At 48.5% G+C, this 22315-nt stretch overlaps 1 protein-coding gene across 1 annotated transcript; it reads left to right on the top strand.

Moving 5' to 3' along the window:
- The first annotated feature begins 579 nt into the window (after positions 1 to 579).
- mfsd14a1 (major facilitator superfamily domain containing 14A 1) lies at positions 580 to 21235 on the top strand. The gene is made up of 12 exons (XM_061238800.1): positions 580 to 793; positions 3846 to 3941; positions 8887 to 8949; positions 9622 to 9749; positions 9940 to 10054; positions 11565 to 11783; positions 13548 to 13661; positions 15165 to 15236; positions 15718 to 15830; positions 18930 to 19027; positions 19499 to 19665; positions 20341 to 21235. The coding sequence occupies exons 1-12, from the start codon at positions 710 to 712 to the stop codon at positions 20551 to 20553; spliced, it is 1482 nt and encodes a 493-aa protein (XP_061094784.1). The 5' UTR covers positions 580 to 709; the 3' UTR covers positions 20554 to 21235.
- The last annotated feature ends 1080 nt before the right edge of the window (positions 21236 to 22315 follow it).

Consider the following 22315-nt stretch of genomic DNA (forward strand, 5'->3'; position numbering starts at 1 on the left):
TTTGGGCCCACTGCCATGGGTGAACACTACCACAATTCCTCTGATGGATTTAGAATCAACACTCCAGTGACAATATCGGAGGAAAGATCGTTGTGTTTTAACCACTCGATGTTTCCAACTTCTCTCCAAGACTTCTCTCTTCTAGTTTCTGTACAATTGTGGTAACTGATTTTCTCTTACTCATCTACATTTGACATGCATATTTGGATTAACCGGCCATTATCATACATTTTCTGCAATCTCCCTTTCGGTGTCGCCCAATAAACGAGGGGATTATTCCTGTGGCATGACAGATTCCGCGTTGGTCTCTGTTTGAAATGTACAATGGCCCGCTGGACAACTCAAATCTTCCAACATAAAACACGTTCAGAAACACTTGTTGGTGGCGTAAAGGAGGCGGGGCTAACGAAGATGGCGGACCCATTCTTAGACCGTAGAAAAAAATGAATTGATGACTTCTGCGAATAAGATTCGCAGGCTTAGATGACAAACGCAGCTCTCCACCAATCACGTATGGATAAAATTATGTTTGCCCTTCGCAACTCCCAATCGTGTTCATGTGTTGTGTAGGTGGTGAGGGTTCTGGGCTGTTCAGGAAGATGGGGCAAAGTGAGGTGGAGAGATAGGAAATCATTGACATCGTTTTACGTTTTTGGAGTCCTGAAATATATGTTCCTTTTCTGCCAACAAGAATGGATACAAGTTAACAATGACTGGAGAAAAAAAGAAGAAAAAGCGGCTGAACCGCAGCATTCTTTTGGCGAAGAAAATTATAATAAAAGATGGAGGCAGTGTGAGTTAAATATTTATTTCTCTCTGGTAGCTAGCTAACAACACATTAACGGTTTTAAATCGCATGATAGCTGCTCGGTTTGTTTTCTCGATGTTTTATTTAGCTGACAAGCTAGCTAGCAAATCGGCGAAATTTCTGCTGCCCTGTCCAAGAAAATCGTCTTGGAGAGAATATGTCTTGGTTGCTAGCAATGGTTACAGTAGCTATATAACGAAAGTAGCTAGCCAGCGCTAGCTGCACAGTGCATCAGATGAATATTAGCTACCTAGCTATACCGTTAGCCGTAGCTGGTTGATTAACGCTGGCTAGATTTATATTCACAGAAGAGGGTGGGGATATTTTGTATCGACTCGTGCTGGGTATCATAAGTTAGCTGCAAGTTCCACTTGCTAAGTAGCATAAATTATTGAATAATATTCCCTAACGTTACGTTAACAATTAACTGACTTGTAAGCTCTCCAACGTTAGCTTGCTACCACTACATGCATATCTTGCTGTTTTTCTAGTAGGTAGCTAGCTAGCTAACAAACTTAGCGCCTGATTGATGATTGCATTAGCTCGCTAAACCATATGTTGGCAGTAATCGCCAGCTAGGCTAACCAGAAACGTTAAAATCTCACAAATATCCAAGTTTATTCGAAAATATAGTCTAGCCTAACTGGAATGACGGCGTTTTAAAACATCTTGCTAGATGTTCTTGGTTTAGGCAGCAGGATAGAATCGCTCGTAGATCACCAACATTAGCTAGTTTAGAGCCTAGCTGGATTTCTATCTTGCAATGCACTTAAACTGACTATCGTCAACTGAAGTTTTTATTTTCAGAAATACAGCAGCTGCTGTAATTTACATTTAATATACAGTAAAGTACTAGTTAGCGGTACTTGTCCAAGTTACTTGTACTATTGGCAATTTATTTAGACCTTGTTTTGTTGGCTAATTAACTGGCTGATACTTTCTCCATTTCAAATATTTTAAAGTACACATGCTATTTAAGTAGCATTATAGGAGGTTAATGGTGGAAACTGAGCTGTCAACTAGTTCCTAGCCCGTTAATGTTATCTAGTTATCGGTGCAATTTCTGAAGTAACATAGCTAGCTAGCTAACGAGCTTGGTTGCATTAGGATAGTTGGTGGTGTGATTAGGATGGGCCAAGAGGGTGGACTTGTTTACCCTCGGTAACTTCGCTAGCTACCTGCATGCGAATGCTTTGTTCCGGTTGACGTGGAGCGTATGGATAAGAAAAACTTAACAATTACTCACAATCGCTACATAAGTGTGTGAGTATGCGATTATTTCAGCGCCCTGTGGTAGGTATCCACTGTCAGCCGTTCTATTTCACAGGTTGTACGACGAAATCAAGTGGTGCTCAGTGCATTAAGCACAATGGGAATATTCTGACAGGTGCTTATTCTTTCTGCTGCGATTACTGTCATTCCCGAGGTTTCCAAGGATATACACCCGTTGTTAAAGCCCTCTTAACGATTCTACTCGTTAGAAAAGCTCAACCAGACTTAAGCATAGTTGCTTTTAACATTTTTAAGTCTACGTAGCGCGACAATCATGCGCTTACTAGTTTTTTTTTCCTCTCTTGGATTAACTTTTAATTTAGATTTCTGGGATTCATTCAGGTGTGTTCCCCTCAATTCACAACTTCACATTGAGCAGTACACTATACAATAACCCCGTCCAGTTCTCTACTTGTCATTAACGTATTCGACCCTGCTCGCTTTGTTCACAAAACATTATTGTTAACTATATTACTTTATAGACAGCATTCCTCCTGCAAGTCATATTTTATTGTGAACATTAAATATAGCCTATAGTTAACCTTTGAACATGGTCGCTGTTTTTAAACTTGTTGCGTTTTACGTAATTCACGCTGCTTGGTTTGGTTCACAGAGCATATTGTTGTTAACTATATTTCCTTATAGACGGCATTCCTCCTGCAAGTCATATTTTATTGTAGACATTTAATACAGCCTATAGTTAACACGGGCACTATTGTTAAACTTGCTGCCTTTGGGTGGAACACAATTGAGCGCTACTCTCCGTGAACTGGAATGTTCCATCATGGTTGGAAATGACACATTTCCTCCTGAAAAGAGCTCCTACAGTGACGCTGTCATAGTCCCCCGTTCTTCTCCTTTCTAATTGGGCAAGATGGCCAGGCCTTTTCTGTCTGGGCCCAACACCGGGCTGCCAAGATTTCCGTCGCATTATCAGCGACCCTTTATTCACGTTGTTTTATTTGAAGTGCTTCCTTGGCCCATTAGAGCAGAATGGATTGCGCTTTTAAAAGCAAACAGTTTAGCCAACGGCCCCGTGCGAATGACATCCAAGTTACGGAGAGCAAACAGAGCCTGTTCCAGAAACACCCTTGGCTGAAGTGTATTTACAGGGTGGCTTCAATACGGGCAATTCTGCTCCCTGAACGCTTGGGAAATGTCGGCTCAAAAATGATGATGGTGTCCAGTCCAAATGATGTTTGACATTCCAGCCAGCTACTTGTGATTTTATTTTTGTTTTGATTTGTTTATGCTACCTTTTTATCAGTGCTGTAAGTGTGTTTGAAAAGCATTATGCTATAATTATATGCTCATAATTGTCATTAATGTGGTGTAAGTAAATGATAGGTGAGGTCGATCAAGTGCTTGAGGAAAGTGCAGGGCAGGCATGCTCAGTCTTACCCAGAAAGGTGTGGGTGCTGGTTTCTGTTCCAACCAAGCAGCTACACACCTGATAATACTAATCAAGGCCCTTAGCCAAGACTCGAATGGTTGATTAGTAGAAGCAGGTGTGTGACTGCTTGGTTGGGACAAAAGCCTGCACCCACACCGGGCCTTTTAAGGAAAGATTGAGTATCCCTGTTGTAGGGTATGGTGGGAAGCACTGCTGAGATGGTAGCCTCGGTAGTGAAAACAAGCCCAACGCTAGGCCGGAAAGGTTTGCGTTTCCCTGAAACGGCTATGGCTAGCGCCGACGCGCGGCTGGCTGCAGTTAGCGCCCGCGCCCGTCTTCCTCCCTGCTAACAGCCTGTCTCTCCTCCCACAGCCACAGGGGATCGGCGAGCCCAGCGTGTATCACGCCGTGGTGGTCATTTTCCTGGAGTTCTTCGCTTGGGGCTTGCTCACCACGCCGATGCTTACGGTAAGCAGTGCCGCTTGGCTCCCTGCCTGCTGTTGGCGTGCATCTCTGAGCCTTCTGTTAGCATTCAGCTCCCATCCCACTGTTAGCGTCCCCTGTTAGCATCCATCTCCCATCCTGCTGCTGGCGTCCCCTGTTAGCATCCATCTCCCATCCTGTTGTTAGTGTCCCCTGTTAGCATCCATCTCCCATCCCCCTGTTAGCATCCCCTGTTAGCATCCATCTCCCATCCCCCTGTTAGCATCCCCTGTTAGCATCCATCTCCCATCCTGTTGTTAGTGACCCCTGTTAGCATCCATCTCCCATCCCCCTGTTAGCATCCCCTGTTAGCATCCATCTCCCATCACCCTGTTAGCGTACCCTGTTAGCATCCATCTCCCATCCCCCTGTTAGCATCCCCTGTTAGCATCCATCTCCCATCCCCCTGTTAGCATCCCCTGTTAGCATCCATCTCCCATCCTGTTGTTAGTGACCCCTGTTAGCATCCATCTCCCATCCCCCTGTTAGCATCCCCTGTTAGCATCCATCTCCCATCACCCTGTTAGCGTACCCTGTTAGCATCCATCTCCCATCCTGTTGTTAGCATCCCCTGTTAGCATCCATCTCCCATCCCCCTGTTAGCATCCCCTGTTAGCATCCTTCTCCCATCCCCCTGTTAGCGTCCCCTGTTAGCATCCATCTCCCATCCCCCTGTTAGCATCCCCTGTTAGCATCCACCTCCCATCCCACTGTTAGCGTCCCCTGTTAGCATCCATCTCCCATCCCGCTGCTAGCATCCGTCTTCTGGTCTAATGTTAGTATCCCTCCCCCAGCCTCCTTACTGCTTCAGCGCATGTGTGCATCTTGATTCTGTAGTTTATTACCAAACAGCGGACAATTTGATCCTTGAGCTTTGACCCCGTCGCTGGCTCAAATGTCATTGAAACCTTATTATGGAATGTTCTCATGTGATTATCTTTAGCGAAGTCAACTAGCTTCAATGTCTTCAGGTCACTTGACTCGGTGTTGCGTTTTCAGTTCATGCTTTTTATGAGCGACCCCTTTATTTAATCTTGGTTCATGTATGAGGCGGAGCCAGCACCTGTTACAAAACTGTGACATGAATCCAGTGTGAGAGGCTTGTCGCCTTTTAACATTGTGTGTGTCATACATTTTATGTGGACATAAGGCCTCTTAAATGCACATACACAGCTAACCTACCGGTGCCCGTATGTGAGCATCTTCCCCTGCTTTGCTGTCTGAAGACATGGCCTCTTGAGAGCTCCAGAGAGCTCTTTGTCTGGCTAAGGCTCCTGCTGCGTTGATGCTGTGTCTGAGCCGGGTCTTATCTCCTGTGGGGGCCAGGGCTGGATTCACATTTCAGGTTGTTCAGGTGGGTCTCAAGAGCCCTGGCCTCGCCCTCTCCCAAAGCCCCTCTTCACGAGGAGCAGGGAAATCTCTCCCTCTCCCAAAGCCCCTCTTCAGGGCGAGCAGGGAATCTCTCACACACAAAGGCTCTGACTGCACTATTTCAGTAATGGAGACTGCTTTGAATTATTCATCATTTTCATTTTGTTTAGCTCGACCCCTGCCCAAGACGGTCGGATGTATATTTTGTTTAGTTTTCTTCCCCCCTCTACTTGTGCAGGTTGAGTCCTTGTCAGTTCAGATCTGAGAGCAGCGTTTGTTGAAGTGTGGGGTGTGCCCCCCTGGGGTGGGGGTGGGGGTGTGCAGAGACAATGGAGTGGCCCAGTGAGGCTTGAGGGTGGTTGGGGCGGGGGGGGGAGAGAGCCTGTTAGTAACCGAAAAGTCAACAACATTAGAGTAAACCTGGAGTTGTTGCGGTGGGCTAAAAACAGGAACTGTCCTGTATGTGGCGAGGGTTAAGTTTCAGTTTGAAAATCCCATCCCTCAAGACTCCCATGTGTGGAGAAACGGTGTGACCGGCTTAGTCTGCAGGGAGGCCCGGATCCACACGGTACACAACGCTTTTAAGGGTGTGAGAATCCTGTCCGAGTGCAAACTGCAGGCACCGTTACGAATAAAAAAACTGCCTGCACCCACTCTTCACACAGGGCTGTCAGTGGCTGCCCTGCATCTGGCTGTGTTGTTCATGCTGTTATTTTTCTTGATGTGATATTAGTCCCATTCTGCCGCACTGTCCTAATCTCCATGTGTAATGACGGAACCGGCACGGAGCTGGGAATGATATGAATTGTGCCATCTTGCATATTCCTGCATATGCAGGAAAAGCTCTCCCAACCCTGTGCCGGAGTCTGGAGGCTAACTGACCCTGCCAGAGCACACCATGGCCAGGAGTCCCTATGGGTCATTTAACAGTAGCATTATCATTAGCGGTAGCAGTAGCATTATCAGTAGCGTTTGGGGCTGCATCGTCACCGTGTGCTGCTCAGTAACGTTTTTGAACAAACGCTTCAGAAATTCCATGTCGAGATTAAATTCTCCAAACGTAAATTTGATTACTCGAGCTAACAATGTCTTGTGTGTGTCTAGAGCGGGGCTGGCCGACCCTATTGACAGAGATCTACTCTCCCTTGTTGGTTTTCACTCCACCCCTGATAAAGTGTGCCAAGTAAGGGCTGAAATGCAGACCCACAGGATGGTAGTTCTGCAGGAGCAGGGCTGGGCAGTCCTGTTGTAGAGGGTCGGAAGTGACCGGAAAGGAAGTGTTGGAATTTTGCGCCGTCCGCTTGTTTTTGGGAGGGGCGTGTGCGCGTAGCAGGGGCTCGGACGGGAGACCTCCCGCGCTCTCCGTCCGCGCCGTCTGAGCTGGAACAGGGCCGTCACCGGCCCGTGACATTTCTCACCGCCCCGCTGAGACGCTCTCCGCAGTCACAAGGCCTTATTGGAGGTGTTTGATTGTGTTCTTTAAAAAGGCCCCGCAGTGCTCCGGCTCTCTGTGAAAGACCCTCGGTCTGTAAACTCTGTCGGCCGGACCAGGGAGCTCCAGAGGTGTGCCGAGTGTGGGCACGCTGAGAGCCGGAGAGGGTCTGGTGTGTGATTTGAGCGCAGAGGGGAGCTCAGGCTGTGTGATATTTCTGAACTTCCACAGCTGCGAGGCCAGGAGATGTTCCAACTTCATTTGACTGTTAACATGCTTCACCAGTTGCTTATTAGTCAGGGCTCTCTCTGCCTGTGGGTGTGCCTGTGTGTGTGTGCCTGTGTGTGTGTGCCTGTGTGTGTGTGCCTGTGTGTGTGTGCCTGTGTGTGTGTGCCTGTGTGTGTGTGCCTGTGTGTGTGTGCCTGTGTGTGTGTGCCTGTGTGTGTGTGCCTGTGTGTGTGTGCCTGTGTGTGTGTGCCTGTGTGTGTGTGCCTGTGTGTGTGTGCCTGTGTGTGTGTGCCTGTGTGTGTGCCTGTGTGTGTGCCTGTGTGTGTGCCTCTGTGTGTGCCTCTGTGTGTGCCTCTGTGTGTGCCTCTGTGTGTGCCTCTGTGTGTGCCTCTGTGTGTGCCTCTGTGTGTGCCTCTGTGTGTGCCTCTGTGTGTGCCTCTGTGTGTGCGCGTGAGATCCTTCAGCCGATGATTGAGCAGAGTACACTCTCCTGTCATTCCGGTGAGAAGCTGCACCTCGTTGTGCGAGTGTGGGTGACAGTCGTAACTTATTTTGGTGCGAGCCGGGGCCCTCCTCTCTCTGGGGCACCGCTCACTAACGTGTTGCTGCATGCCTCGGATTTGGCCTGAGGCTCCCTTTGACCCTGCACTCCCATCTGTAGTCATGGGATTGAACTCCTTGTTGAGGTTACTGTCTTCTTGATGTTCGTATCGCGGCAGAGTTTAGCCTCTTCCATTTTCGCTAATGAGGCTCCATCTCTGTGACTTCCTCTGCCCTCATTAACGGCATGTCTCCACCAACACTCACCCTAATTCGTCAGACTCAAATTAATGTAATCTTCGCTGCTAAAATTAACCTTGGCTCACAGTGGCACGCCCTAAAATGCTTTTGTTTTGAACTCCCGTGCAGTTTCAAAAATCGTTTTGTTTGTAGTCTAAATGTTTGTTTGTTTTTGTCCGCAAATTTAAAACTGTATAAAATTTTAGTTGTGCATATACCCAACCAGAATGAATTAAGGGGTACTCTGTCATTGTGGTGGAACAGACAGGTCAAGGTAATGTTAGTAGACCCCCCTGCATGCACAGTAGACAGCATTAGGATTTTGGTGGCCCCAAACAAAAATAGTAACATAACATAATGACGAACAGCCCATTCAGCCCTGCAATGCTCGCCTTTCCCTACCACTAAAGTGTACCTACTGCTTAGTCTGCCTGACAGCTAAATAGTGTCTAGCACCGTATCAAGTCTGGTCTTGAAAACCCCCAGTGTTTCTGTGTCCACTACATGTCCTGGTAAGCTATTCCACACGGGGACTGCTCTCTGTGTGGGGAACAATTCCATCCTCATGTCTGTGGGGAATTTATATTTCCATTCATGCCCCCTTGTTCTGCTAACCAAACTCAACCAGAATGATCACCTGTAGTTCACTTTAATCCCTTTCAATGAGTTTAAAAACCTCAGTCAAATGTTGCAAGGACCCATCGCCCTGAGAGACATGAAGACGAATACTGTACAATTGTACTGTACAGAAAAACATCTCACAACTTGAATTGTTGCGCTCAGGGGTAGTTGTGGCATGGCGTGCTCACGCCACCAGACTGTCCACATACTCATTACTCCAGCGGCTCTGCTGACAGTGGCAGCCTGTAGCGTAGTGGTTAAGGTAAATGACTGGGACATGCAAGGTCGGTGGTTCTAATCCCGGTGTAGCCACAATAATATCCGCACAGCCGTTGGGCCCTTGAGCAAGGCCCTTAACCCTGCATTGCTCCAGGGGAGGATCGTCTCCTGCTTAGTCTAATCAACTGTACGTCACTCTGGATAAGAGCATCTGCCAAATGCCAGTAATGTAATGTAATGACAGTGTGTCAGTCATGACGCCTCCATTTTGTCTTCCAGGTTTTACATCAGACCTTCCCTCAGCACACATTCCTGATGAACGGACTGATTCACGGGGTCAAGGTAAGCCCAGAGCCTTCTGTCCATCACCGCAGAGCGCCTGGTCATAATTGACCACCGACGACCACATTTGTTAGTGAAATTACTCTCTGGGTGGGTCATCCGCACACGTTTAAGGCTCAGACAGGTCTGTTCAGACGCATCTGCTTTCTGGCCTGCCGTTCTCTTGTTGTTCGTGAATAAGGGGGGGGGAACTCCTGCACTGTGTATTTTTTATGCTTTCTGTCAAACACCTGTGTTGCTATGCAAGCTGCGAGCACTTGATTTATTCTCAATTCTGTCTGTTCTGCGCAGCAGAACTCAAATCCGCCCAGACATGCAAATGTTCCTCGTTTTATTTTTCCTGTTTTACTAAGTTTGCATAGCCTTTGAACCCTGTCTTTTGCAGGCTGTGTCTAGTTGTGCAATGCCTTTCACAGAGAAATTGGGCCTTGTTACAGAATAGGATGCATGCACCCGAGTCTCTCCAAGTAATGCCCTTTGTGCACCAGAATGTATGGAAGGAAAGTGAAACAGTTGGCGGTTATGGGATATTTTGGTGTTATTAAGGGAGCCCGTTTGTAGCACATTCACCTGCAGGGAAGCTGTTGCATGTATTGGGGCAGGACAGGGGAGGTCTCGCCCTGCACCCACGCTCACGGGACGCGTCCGTCCGTCTGTCTGTCTGTCCTCCAGGGCCTGCTGTCCTTCCTGAGTGCCCCTCTGATCGGGGCCCTGTCGGACGTCTGGGGCCGCAAGTCCTTCCTGCTGCTGACGGTCTTCTTCACCTGCGCCCCTATCCCCCTCATGCGGATCAGCCCCTGGTGAGCAGCCAACTTGCATCACAGTTATTCAGCTGAAGCTGTTATCCAAAGAGACTTACAGTTGATTAGACTAAGCAGGGGACAACCCCCCCCCCCCGGACAAATCTGGGGTTATGGGCCTTGCTCACTCTAATCCGGTGACTGTGACTCTCCTGCACTAACCCAGTGACTCTCCTGTGTTCTCCTGCAGGTGGTACTTTGCGGTCATCTCCATGTCGGGGGTCTTTGCCGTCACCTTCTCCGTGATCTTTGCGTATGTGGCAGACATCACACAGGAGCACGAGAGGAGCACTGCTTACGGCCTGGTGAGTCTCAGGGGGCCTACTGTCTAATGAGAGGCTGAGTGGTCCCAGTGCTGGGGTGGCCCTACGGTCTGGTGATTGGCTGAGGGATCTCAGCTGTGAGGTCCCAGCTGTGGGGTGGCCCTACGGTCTGGTGATTGGCTGAGGGGTCCCAGCTGTGGGGCGCTTGGGGCCCACGCTTGGCTCTGAGGGAGCTGCGCGGGATGATGTCATTTCTCTGTGTAATGGTGGATTGTGGGTAATGAGCGGTGTCAGATCATAAGTCACACCACGACTGTGAGCATGCAGCGGCATGGCAGTTTTTCAGCGTCATTAGAAACAGGCTTATTTTCAGACTGTGTGTGTGTGTGCGTGCGTGCGTGCGTGCGTGCGTGCGTGCGTGCGTGCGTGCGTGCGTGCGTGCGTGCGTGCGTGCGTGCGTGCGTGCGTGCGTGCGTGCGTGCGTGCGTGCGTGCGTGCGTGCGTGCGTGCGAGAGTATGTGTGTCTACGTATGTGTAGGTACGTGTGTGACAGTATGTGGGTGTGTATACGCTCGTGTGCATAAGGGCGTGTGTGTTACTGAGTAATGTTTTCTCAGTTCTGCCTGATTTCATCCGTTGGTCTCTTAAGTGAGGGGGATTAGGGGAGCTTGGCACTCGGCTGCTTCTGAGACGGTCGAGGCGGCCACGGTGGAGAATCCCTCCCCAGAGGCCACACCTAGCCGCAACACAACACTGTTTACCCTCCTTCCTCATTGTGCTCTGAGGGCGAGACTTATTGTTGTGTGGAGTCAACTGATCTCATGCGTCTGCCGGACAAATGACATTCTGTCTGCATGAGTGTCTATTTACATTTAGGTCTGCCCACTGACTTTTGAAACTGGCTTAAAATAGCCACCGTGAGGGGTGTGATGCCAGACCTGGGTCAAATACTTAATTGTTTCGGATTCAAATAACCTTTCTTTGCTCGGTTGATCATGCCTGGGTGTAATTGAGCCAACCAAGAGGACCTGAAGGCAGGGTTTTTAATAGGGGTTGAAAACGGCATAGCTGTAATTGTAACTGGTTGAAAAGGTATAAGGTTGGGAGCCGCGGTGGCGCAACAGGCTAAGACGCAGCAGACTTGCGGTTGCAGTTTGGCCGGCTCACGTGGGGCCGCAATAATTGGCTCGCTGCTCCAGAGGGAGGGACTTGGCAGGGTTATTAGATCGCCGCACAATAAGCACCTCGGGCGCCTCGGAATCACGGCAACGGGCACGAGACGAGACGGCTTGAAGAACGCGTGTCGCTCTCATTCGGGCCGCCGAGGGACGGGGTACGGGCGGTACATCTAATACGACTACCTCCAATTGAATCAGACGAGGTACAATTGGCTACCAAATTGAAAAAAAAAAAAAAAAAGGTATAAGGTTGAGAGAGCACTCTTGGGGAATTTTGCGGTTGTTACGCTTGAGTCTTGGGACTGAAAGGGCTCATCGTGGGCAGCTGATAGGTCATAGATCAGCGCAGACTGACTCCTCCTCCCTCCCCCCAGGTGTCAGCGACGTTCGCGGCCAGCCTGGTGACCAGCCCAGCGATCGGGGCCTACCTGTCGCGGGTGTACGGGGACACGCTGGTGGTGATCCTGGCCACGGCCATCGCCCTGCTGGACATCTGCTTCATCCTGGTGGCCGTGCCCGAGTCCCTGCCCGAGAAGATGCGGCCGGCCTCCTGGGGGGCCCCCATCTCCTGGGAGCAGGCCGACCCCTTCGCTGTGAGCCCCCCCGGCCTGCCCGCTGTCCGCACAGCGCATTACAGCGCATTACAGCGCATTACAGCGCATTACAGCGCATTACAGTATATTACAGTATATTACAGCGCATTACAGTATATTACAGCGCATTACAGTATATTACAGCGCATTACAGCACATTACAGCGCATTACAGCGCATTACAGTATATTGCAGTATATTACAGTGCATTACAGTATATTACAGTATATTACAGTGCATTGCAGCGCATTACAGTATATTACAGTATATTACAGCGCATTACAGCGCATTACAGCGCATTACAGCGCATTACATGACATTTAATTACATTGCATTACATTACATTCATTACACTTTATTACGTTAATTTAAATTCATTACATTTTAGTACATTACATTGCATTTCAGTACATTCCACTTCGTTGCATTTCAGTACATTCCACTTCATTGCATCTTATTTAGCAGACACTTTTCGTAACACTTCCTTTGAAGGGTCCTACTGACTCAGTCATAAGGACTAAATCGCACTTTCCTAAGCACTACAAAAGCATTCATAAGTGCCGATGTCGATAACCCACCATATGCCTATTTGAGGTTAATGCAACATTGACAGTGTGTACTTTTACTTGGTACAGCGTGTCATGTGGCTGCATCTATCGAATGTTGACATGGCTAACACACCATATGCCCGTTTACAGTTATTGACATATGCGCTTATGTAGTGCTTAGGACCTATGTAGTTATGTATGTGCACACCGAAGCCATTAGAACAAACTACAGAACAGTTCAGATAAGGTACAATTTACATGGGATCAGTTGTACAGTCGTGAACATTATGTCTAGTACAGACCTGGCTTAATTACCATATGTATGTCAGGAACTACACTGCCGAGATGAACACAAATGCAACAGTTTTTGATTAAGATACAAAGTACAGGTGAAACGCGAGTGGTGCTAGATTAGGGTACTCCGTACTCCTTCATGCCCCCCTGCCCTGGTCTGGTCTGAATCGGCACACTTGCCTACTACTGAGTGTACATAGTTCTATTCTGTTCAAGGTAAAGCAAGAGCTGTAGCGTGATTTGGACACGGCCACTCTCGTAGACCGCAGCATTACGTTTCCTGGTTTAGTCTAATAGCTGTTTGCTATTGCTTGTAGCCAGTGCGTAAAAAGACATTTAGTTGATGACATTAGTGCAACAATGAATAATTAAAGACCCACCCCCCCCCCCCCAAAAAACTGAAGCGCAGTCGAGTCATAAACAAGTTTCTAGAAACGATACAACACAAAACCACATTTAGTGGCGGGACATTAGTGCTTGAAATGTAATCTAAAACCGTGTTCAGTTAATGAAATTCTGGAGAAACGAAATCAAACTGGACGCTGCAAAGCAGTGGAAATCGCCGATAGACATGCTTCTGTATCCAATAAAGGGGACTGTTCCCTACACAACAGTTGCTCTGTGCGCCTGTACACATGCATTAACACCACTAGTTCTAGGCCTACAGGATATGGAGCAACCTAGCTGTACTCCCAAGTAATTTGTAAATAACATGAAATGTATCAATGTTTTGTTTTTGGGTTTTTTTTGACTGTACATTCCTTTTAAAAGTTCAGCTGTGTGCCCTTGGATTTTGGATGAGCGGTTTGTGGGAGTGAGGCTCGGTGGTGAGATAAGACCGTGTTTGGTACCGTTTGCGAGTGCTGTCGTTGCCCAATCTGCGGTCTGACCAGGTGTTCCCTTTCCCGCCCCCCTCTCCACAGTCCCTGCGCAAGGTGGGCCAGGACTCCACCGTGCTGCTCATCTGCATCACCGTCTTTCTGTCCTACCTTCCGGAAGCTGGCCAGTACTCCAGCTTCTTCCTGTACCTGCGACAGGTGAGCGCTTCCGCCCCTGTTCCCACCCCGTTCCCACCGGAATCCGAGAAATATTTCCAGTTCTCATCTTCCTCCAGCGGCTCCCCGGCTTGTTGAGTTTCCGCGACGGTGTCATGGAAGCCTGGGTCTGTACGAGGCAGGAGGTGTATGTTAGTGTGTGTTTGTTGACCTTGGCTGGTTTTGAGCATCTCCTGTGTGTAAAGAGGACTCATTCTCTGATTTCCCATGAGATTTAATTTCAGTTCTCTAGGCTTTAATTTCACAGTGTTATTTTCTCACTGTTATAAAAACTTCACAAACAAATGTTGGAATGCTCACTTGTTTCCTTAGACCAGCCCCATAGCTCCCTGCCTATGTAAAGCACCCACACCCACCCACACACACACACGCCCTCCTTTCACGCTTGCGCTGCTAGCCGGCATTTCGTTCCACCGGCTGAGCTGCGCAATCAGTGCCCTGAGATACCCTTCATGCGCAGCTGGAGCAGACTAAACGCAGGCTCCTGATTGGCCAGAAGAGCTGCTGGCAGCCTGATCGTCTCACTGACACCCTCCCTCCCTGGACAAGGCTTTAGCCAATCAGGCGTCCCTCAGGGTCCCCCAACCTCTGCCAGCACTCATTCACTGGTGATTTTTATCACTGTGCTGCGAAAAATAAATAAAATGGAAATATGAATCAGAAATAGAAGAAGTGAGTTAAACTGAATTGGACTGAACTGAACCTGTCAGCAGCAGAGCTGCCAGATGTGCTCTGGGGAAAGAGGGTGGGGCTGGCATTCCCATTGGGCCAAGCTCCCCCCCGAGGGCAGTCTAATGCGTTTTCATTGGCTATTGGGCTCAGCTAGGTTGTACTGTAGATGAGAAGTGGGCGGGGGCTCTGTGGGGGATTGACAGACTGTTCTGCAGGGTTCGCATTGGAGACAGCTCAGTCTATACTGCGTTCTCATTGGCTGTGCTGGAGATAAGTAGGTGGGGCTCAGTTGCTTGGCGGGGGTTGGGTTAACGGACCTTTCTGCAGGGTAACTGCTCGCACTGCAGCTCCATTATGGCTCAATACGTCCCAGTTTACAGGAACTGGTACGGCCAGTGGGACGCAGTGTCTGGTTTCACCACATCTCCCTCCTTAAACACTCTGAGTGTTTACTATCGGAGTAGCTTTTCAAGCCACACCCGTGAACACACACGACTCCAGGGAGACTCCAGTAACCCTTATCCAAACTGTTTTCCTCCTTGGAGGCATTTGGGTGAATGCATTTACATTTTTATAATGATCATGTAATCTCATAATTACATTAAGTTGCACTTATTTCAGCAGTTCTATATTTAATCCACTTGAGACGTTTCTTATTTATTTATTTTTCCTGATGGTGTTTTGGACATATAAAAAAAAAAAAAAAAAAAAAAAAAGTAAATAAAATCTGTTGATCTGTCACCCTCTGTTGGTGTGTTGGAGTAATGCAGGCATTGTGGAGGAAGCCTCATTTCGTTTTCCTTTTGCTCACAGGTCATAGGATTCACCTCGGAGACGGTGGCAGCGTTTATCGCAGTGGTGGGGATCTTGTCCATCTTGGCACAGGTGAGTGGTTCGAATGAGGCAATGCACTTTCCAATTAAATCGGAACACTTAAAGCCATTTACAATGGTGAACAGGATGTAAGCGTGTTTTATTAATCACCCAGCGTCGTGATTGGCTGGAATGAAAGCCTGCATACCCTCGGCACTAAGTTTAGGTGTGTTGAGAAAGCGTGTAGTGGTGGTGTAGAAAGCACAATGTTGAAGCTGAGTGGTGACTGGGATCTTCACTGTTGAAGCTGAGTCCTCTCTGTGCAGACGGTGGTGTTGGGCAGTAAGGGTTTTACTCAGTGGGGTTGGAGAAAGTGAAGCTGACTCCTCTCTGTGCAGACGGTGGTGTTGGGCAGTAAGGGTTTTACTCAGTGGGGTTGGAGAAAGTGAAGCTGACTCCTCTCTGTGCAGACGGTGGTGTTAGGCAGTAAAGGTTTTACTCTGGGGTTGTAGAAAGCGAGTCGGACTGTTGAAGCTGACTTCTCTCTCTGCAGACGGTGGTTTTGGGGATACTGATGCGCTCCATCGGGAACAAGAACACCATCCTGCTGGGCCTGGGCTTCCAGATCCTCCAGCTGGCCTGGTACGGCTTCGGCTCACAGCCCTGGTGAGTCCCCCCGCCGCCCGTGCCCCTTTCCCTCTGTCAGGGTGGGCCGCCCCGGTCCTGAAGGACCGGTCCAGACCTGCCACCAGTTACCCTGCTCCGTCCGCTAATTAATCATAAACGCCCACAGCCATTGGCTCGTTGTTCAGACCCCAATGAAACGCTACACAGGCATACAGGTACATTCATCAGCATGTTATGGACTGGAGCTGAAATATCAGAAGATGTAACTGATAGGGCTATTAAAAACTTAAAAGCAGAAGTTTGACAGAAATAGAGAAAGGGATATGGCCCTTCTTGTCCGTTCCAGGTCTCTGTGCTCTCCCCTGGGGCGTAGTGTCATCTTACTGTACAGAATTTCTCATAATAACATATGATGTCTCAGGCCTAGGAGCTCACACTGTACGTGCACATACATGTCTCGATATAAACCTCTGAGACCCGGATGCACTCTGAGCAGATGTGTTTCACAACACCCGCCAGTTGAACCGCCGCACGTGTTGAAATCAGAAGCTCGGTTTTGTTATTGACGTCTCATGATCAGTCAGCACTGCTTCAGCTCAGCAGAATTTTCAAAAATAACTGCCACACTGGCACTCTTGCTAAAGGTGCGATTAAATCCTGTGACCAAAGATCTTGCTAAAATTGCTATTGCTCACCAGCATTGAACACGACTGAGGTCTGCTTGCTTTCCGTTGATGCGGTCATTGCTTTTCAGCCATAAAACCAACAATACCCCTCCACACAAAAACTCTGAACTCTTCAGACTGGACTTTTCACTCAATTTTAATTATGTTGAAATCGTTCATTCATATCTAATTAAAGATTTGTTTATTTGTCTTCCTGGCTTAAATGAATGTGCCCAGAGCACATCACATGGTACAGGTCATAGGTCATACGGGATTTCTGTTAGATTTGTCCCTAATGTGTGAGCCCATCAAGGTCGGTGGTTCGATCCCCGGTGTAGCCACAATAAGATCCGCACAGCCGTTGGGCCCTTGAGCAAGGCCCTTAACCCTGCATTGCTCCAGGGGAGGACTGTCTCCTGCTTAGTCTAATCAACTGTACGTCACCCTGGATAAGAGCATCTGCCAAATGCCATTAATGTAATGTAATGTGGCTGTACTTTGAGCTCAGACCTGATAAATCAGTGCTGTCATGTGTGGCTGTTGCTCAGAAAAGCACCGTTGTTGTGATCAATCCTAGAGAGACACGCGTGCCCTTTGAAAATGTCAGCTCCCCCACCGCTGTCATCTCTTTCACAGTATGATTTCTCATAAAACCCTGTCAGGACAACCAGATCTAATATTTTTCTTCCCCCCCCCCCCCCAAGTACAAATTTTAAGATCCACCTACTCGGGTAGCAGAACTATTAATTGTGAGTTGAGACTCAAAACAGACCATATTTATATCTGGAAAGAATCCCAACTACCCAACACAAATATAAAAGTGAATATTTTGTTCCCCGCCCCTCTTTGGCGTCCTCCACCCGTCATATGGACTTTCGTTATGGAGGGATGAAGACGGAATGTGGCGTTAGACGGAATGTTCTAGAATGCAGCCTGCGTTCTCAGAGGCTCCAGCTGCTTCCGTCTCGTACAAAGAAGCAAGCTTGAGTTCAGTGTCATGTCACTCTGATACGGTTGCACTAAGTTGTTGTTTTCATTTGTCAGTGGCGTCTTAATGAGTGGGCCTGTTCTGGTCACTCTTATCCTGCACTGTGTTATTGCAGCAGCTGTCACTGTGACTGCGTCCATTCATAACCAGCTGAGTTTCCTCATTTTGTGCTGGTGTACATTACAATACCGTTAGTTAGCTGATGCTTTTATCCAAAGCCGCTTGCATTGATTAGACGAAGCAGGGGCCAATCCCCCCCGAAGCAATGTTGGGATAAGGGCCTTGCTCATGGGCCCAACAGCTATACTGATCTGATTGTGGCTACACTGGGGCTTGAGCCACCAACCTTCCAGGTCCCAGTTGCTGTACAAACAGTAGTAGTGTATTCTGTAATGAGAGCTTTAAATAAAGATGAGTACCTGGCCCTTGATGTGTGAACAGGCTCCAGTAAGCGTGGTCTTCTCATCTAATGACTAATGTGGGCTCCACTGTTTGGCTCCGCTGTGGGGCTCCACATTTTGGCTCCGCTGTGAGGCTCCACATTTTGGCTCCGCTGTGGGGCTCCACATTTTGGCTCCGCTGTGGGGCTCCACATTTTGGCTCCGCTGTGGGGCTCCACATTTTGGCTCCGCTGTGGGGCTCCACATTTTGGCTCCGCTGTGGGGCTCCACATTTTGGCTCCGCTGTGGGGCTCCACATTTTAGCTCCGCTGTGGGGCTCCACAGTTTGGCTCCGCTGTGGGGCTCCACAGTTTGGCTCCGCTGTGGGGCTCCACATTTTGGCTCCGCTGTGGGGCTCCACATTTTGGCTCCGCTGTGGGGCTCCACATTTTGGCTCCGCTGTGGGGCTCCACATTTTGGCTCCGCTGTGGGGCTCCACATTTTGGCTCTGCTGTGGGGGGGGGTATGGTGTCCACTTGCCCTGACCCAGCGCTCATAAAACACTATAAACGGCCCGCTTTGCGAAACGGCGTTTTATTTATTGCCGTGCCGCTTGTAAACGTCCACTCCCAAGCCCGTCTCCCCATTGTCTCATTTCCACGGTGTGAGTCCAGCGCAAACGCAGCTGTCCGCGGCGCATAAAACATCCTTTCGCCCCGTATCTCCCAGACGCCGCCGTTCCAGTGCTTTATAAACCGGCGGACTGTTCTCTGGTCTGGGAAAGGCTACGGAAAGCGCTTGTGGTCAGAGCGTTTCCGTATATAAAGCGTGATAGTGTAGTTCAGTGCAGCGTTGACTTCATCACGGGCTGAATTCGCATCCAATGTAAAGGTTAAATAAATAAATTGGCTTAAACCGAATCTGACTTGCAGTCATTAATCATGAAGAACCTTTTATGCAACATGCATCATTGATCATCTTTCTTGTTTTTAACATGTAACAATGTCTTCTTGTATTGTCCCTGATGAATAAACGCATGAATAAGATGGAGTATGGGTTTATCGGATAGTGTTAAAGCGGGGTTTCTCTCTCTCGCCCCCTACAGGATGATGTGGGCAGCGGGAGCTGTGGCTGCCATGTCCAGCATCACGTTCCCCGCCATCAGCGCCATCGTGTCCCGCAACGCCGACCCTGACCAGCAGGGTGAGTCAGAGAGCACGTCTCCTTTTTTTTACCATTGTGTTTAACCCTTTAAGGCAGTGGAAACCAACCATGTTCCTGTAGATCTACCATCCTGTGGGCTCTCACTCCAACCCCAACAAAGCACACCTCATTCAACAGCTAGAGATCCTGTTGAGCTGCTAGTTAGCAGAGCCGGGTGTGCCAGACTAGGGCTGTAAAGAGAACCTACAGGAAGGTAGATCTCCAGGAACAGGGTTGGTTACTCCTGCTTTATGGTACAAGATCACAAATATGTAATTAGTGAATGTCCTTGACTGAACATTCTAATGCTGATGTCACAATCGCTACTGGCAGTGGAGTTCTAGAACAACGACTGACTAGAACATTCCAAAAGGACCGAGGCTTGAAACCACATACTTCATTTCAATGAAAATGAGCCTAAAATTTAGTAGCATGCGGTTTGGAACTCAAGCCTGGTCTCTGTGCTTTCAGGGGTGGTGCAGGGCATGATCACAGGGATCCGGGGCCTGTGTAACGGGCTGGGGCCCGCGCTCTACGGGTTCGTGTTCTACCTGTTTCACGTGGAGCTCAACGAGATGGACGCGGTGGAGAGCCCTGGCAAGGACACCAAGCCCAACATGGCCAACCCTACTGACGAGGTGAGCGCCCTCCGCCCGCCCGAACCACCGCACACCGGCTGTGTGCTTGGTGTGGTTCTGCAATACACTACACAAAAAAAAGTGTCTTCGGTCTCTTAGTCTTGTAATGAGATGTAAAATTGTTTTGAGAACAGATGATGTCAGTTTGTCATGTGACATAAAACTGTCACACCGCTGGTAAATGTTATGACCGATGTTACCGTCGTAAAACGTAGCGATAAAAGTATGGCAGTTTGACATTACCTGCCATCTGTTGTGCCGTCCTGTGACAGCTGTTACGTCGTGTGTATGTCAGTGATATGTCAGCCTTATGGCAAGGGGTTCAATTGCCCATTAGGTCAGGGAACTCTTGATGCCATAGGTAATATCGCGAACATAGTGAATTCTTGGTGACTCACCCCCACCCTCTCCCTGTCCCTCTTTCTCTCCCTCTCTTCCTCTCCTTGTCTCCATCTCCATCTCCCCGTCTCCCTCTCTCTCCCTCTCCCTGTCTTCCTCTCCCTCTCTCTCTCTCACCCTCTCTCTCTCCCTCTCCTTCTCTCTCCCTCTCCCTCTCCCTCTCCCTCTCTCTCTCTCTCTCTCTCCCTCCCCCTCCCCCTCCCCCTCCCCCTCCCCCTCTCCCTCTCTCTCTCCCTCTCCCACCCCCTCTCTCCCTCCCCCTCTCCCTCCCTCCAGAGTGCCATCATCCCCGGGCCTCCCTTCCTGTTCGGCGCGTGCTCGGTGCTCCTCTCCCTGCTGGTGGCGCTGTTCATCCCCGAGCACAGCGGGCCCAGCATGCGCTCGGGCAGCTACAAGAAGCACAGCAACGGCGCGCAGAGCCACTGCCACAGCCCGCAGCCAGGGGGCGCCGACGGCAAGGAGCCCCTGCTGGAGGACAGCAGCGTATAGCCCCGGCTTCCCCCCCCGCGGCCCCCCTCCCCCCTCCCTCCCTCTGGGCCGCAGTGCCACAGCTCGGCCGGCCCCGCGTGGGCGAGAGACACTGAGAGAGAGCGAGAGAGAGAGAGAGAGACTGGGGCACCAGGACAGCAGCAGGGCAGGACGATCAGCCCGGTGGGAGTTTGCCCTCGGTCCTGTGAGGCAGGGTTCAGGGATGAGGATTCTGGGGGGGGGTTTGTGCTGTAAGGAACGCAAACACGCGTGCACACATTTCGGTTTGGCTGAAAGATCCCCCCCCCCCTTTAATTTTTAAACAAGCTCTCTGTACGTATTCTTTTTTGCTTTTCTTTTTTTTTTTTTTAAGCTGTAGTCATTTTCTTTCATGGCAGCCAAGACAAAGGAGAGTCGCAAAGTTCTCTGTCCAAAGAAAGTAAGTCACAGAATAACGGTTTTGCCTCTTCTGTAGATGGTGCTGGTTACAAATTCTTTTTTACTTTGCTTTTTATTTGTGTGTGTTTTTCTCCCAGTGTAGGAGATCGGCCAAACCCAGTTGCCACGGTTTATTTTTTTTAATAGCTCAATCTTTCAGAGTAAGGGAAGTGTCATCGTCCTGTACCTGTGCACGTTGGCTTGGTTTCTGTGGGACGGGCGCGGATCGTTCTCGAGGAACGTCGACGCCAAACCCTCAGAGTGCCCCCCCCCCCCCCCCCCCCATCCAGTTCAGATGGACTGAATCCAACATACTGTATTTATTTTTTACTTTCCTTTGTGGAGACGAGCAAAAGCTACTTTGTACAGAGTACATTTTCATCGATCGACGCTCGCAGAACAGAAAGCCTTTTCACAGAGGTTTGAAAGGCTGTCGCGTCCAAGGCAAAAATGCTGCTTTCAGATGTACCAGTCAATTTTTCATTTGATTTGTCTTTTATTTTCAGCTTTGCCACATATTCCCCAGGTACCGCTCTGGATGTACCTGCCATTTCTGTTAACGAGACGATAGTTGTGTTACAAGGTTTTATTTACGGTAAAAGAATTGCCTTCAAGTGACTAATATTACCCAACCCAAATGAAGAACGTCCGTTCTGAATAGGGTTAGTAATTTTTAATACTGCTCCCATTGGAGCCTCTATTTCAACATTTCAAATGTTAGTTTTTTGTTTTTTTTTGTTTGTTTTTTTGTTTTGTCGTTTGACTGCTTGTCTGTTTCAGTCTTGCATTTCTAACACTTCATCTTTGTGAAGGTTGGCAGCACAGATCTGCAACCCTATAACAGAAGAGTTGTAGAACACTTTATAAACCTGTGGACAGTCTTAAAAAAAATCTAGATGTGGTATCAATGTAAGCACTGATTTTGTTCATAGAGAATCTATATCAAATTTAGATTATTAATTAGGTTTATGACTGTAAATTGAGATATACATGTGCACTGTTGCATTAGAAAGGGTGGGTTATATACTATATTTAAAAAAACAAAAACATTTTATGTGCTATTGTAAAACAGACTGCCAGTGTGGTAATTAGTATTATGGTTTGGCTGTCGACAGTTTTGAAACATCTTAAGGATTTCCTGGGAGCTCTGCGTTTTCAAAACACTGTCGGTCTTTGATTATAAAAAGGAATTTAATACGTAGGCATTTGGAAATACATTGGTTGTTGTACAATGAAAACTGCTGTCTTTCAATTATCAGTCACAAGTGCATTGAGATGACCAAATCCTAGAAGTCCAGTGAGGTAGAATGGTTAGTAACATGCTCTGACTACTATTTCTTTGTAT

This window comes from Conger conger, chromosome 4, assembly GCF_963514075.1.
Source record: "Conger conger chromosome 4, fConCon1.1, whole genome shotgun sequence".
NCBI classification, from domain to species: Eukaryota; Metazoa; Chordata; class Actinopteri; order Anguilliformes; family Congridae; genus Conger; species Conger conger.

Coding starts and splice junctions, on each gene's coding strand:
- mfsd14a1 (XM_061238800.1), top strand. CDS start 710: ATGACTGGAGAAAAAAAGAAGAAAAAGCGGCTGAACCGCAGCATTCTT. Junction 794..3,845: donor TAATAAAAGATGGAGGCAGT/GTGAGTTAAATA, acceptor CTCCTCCCACAG/CCACAGGGGATCGGCGAGCC. Junction 10,055..11,564: donor GGAGCACTGCTTACGGCCTG/GTGAGTCTCAGG, acceptor CCCTCCCCCCAG/GTGTCAGCGACGTTCGCGGC.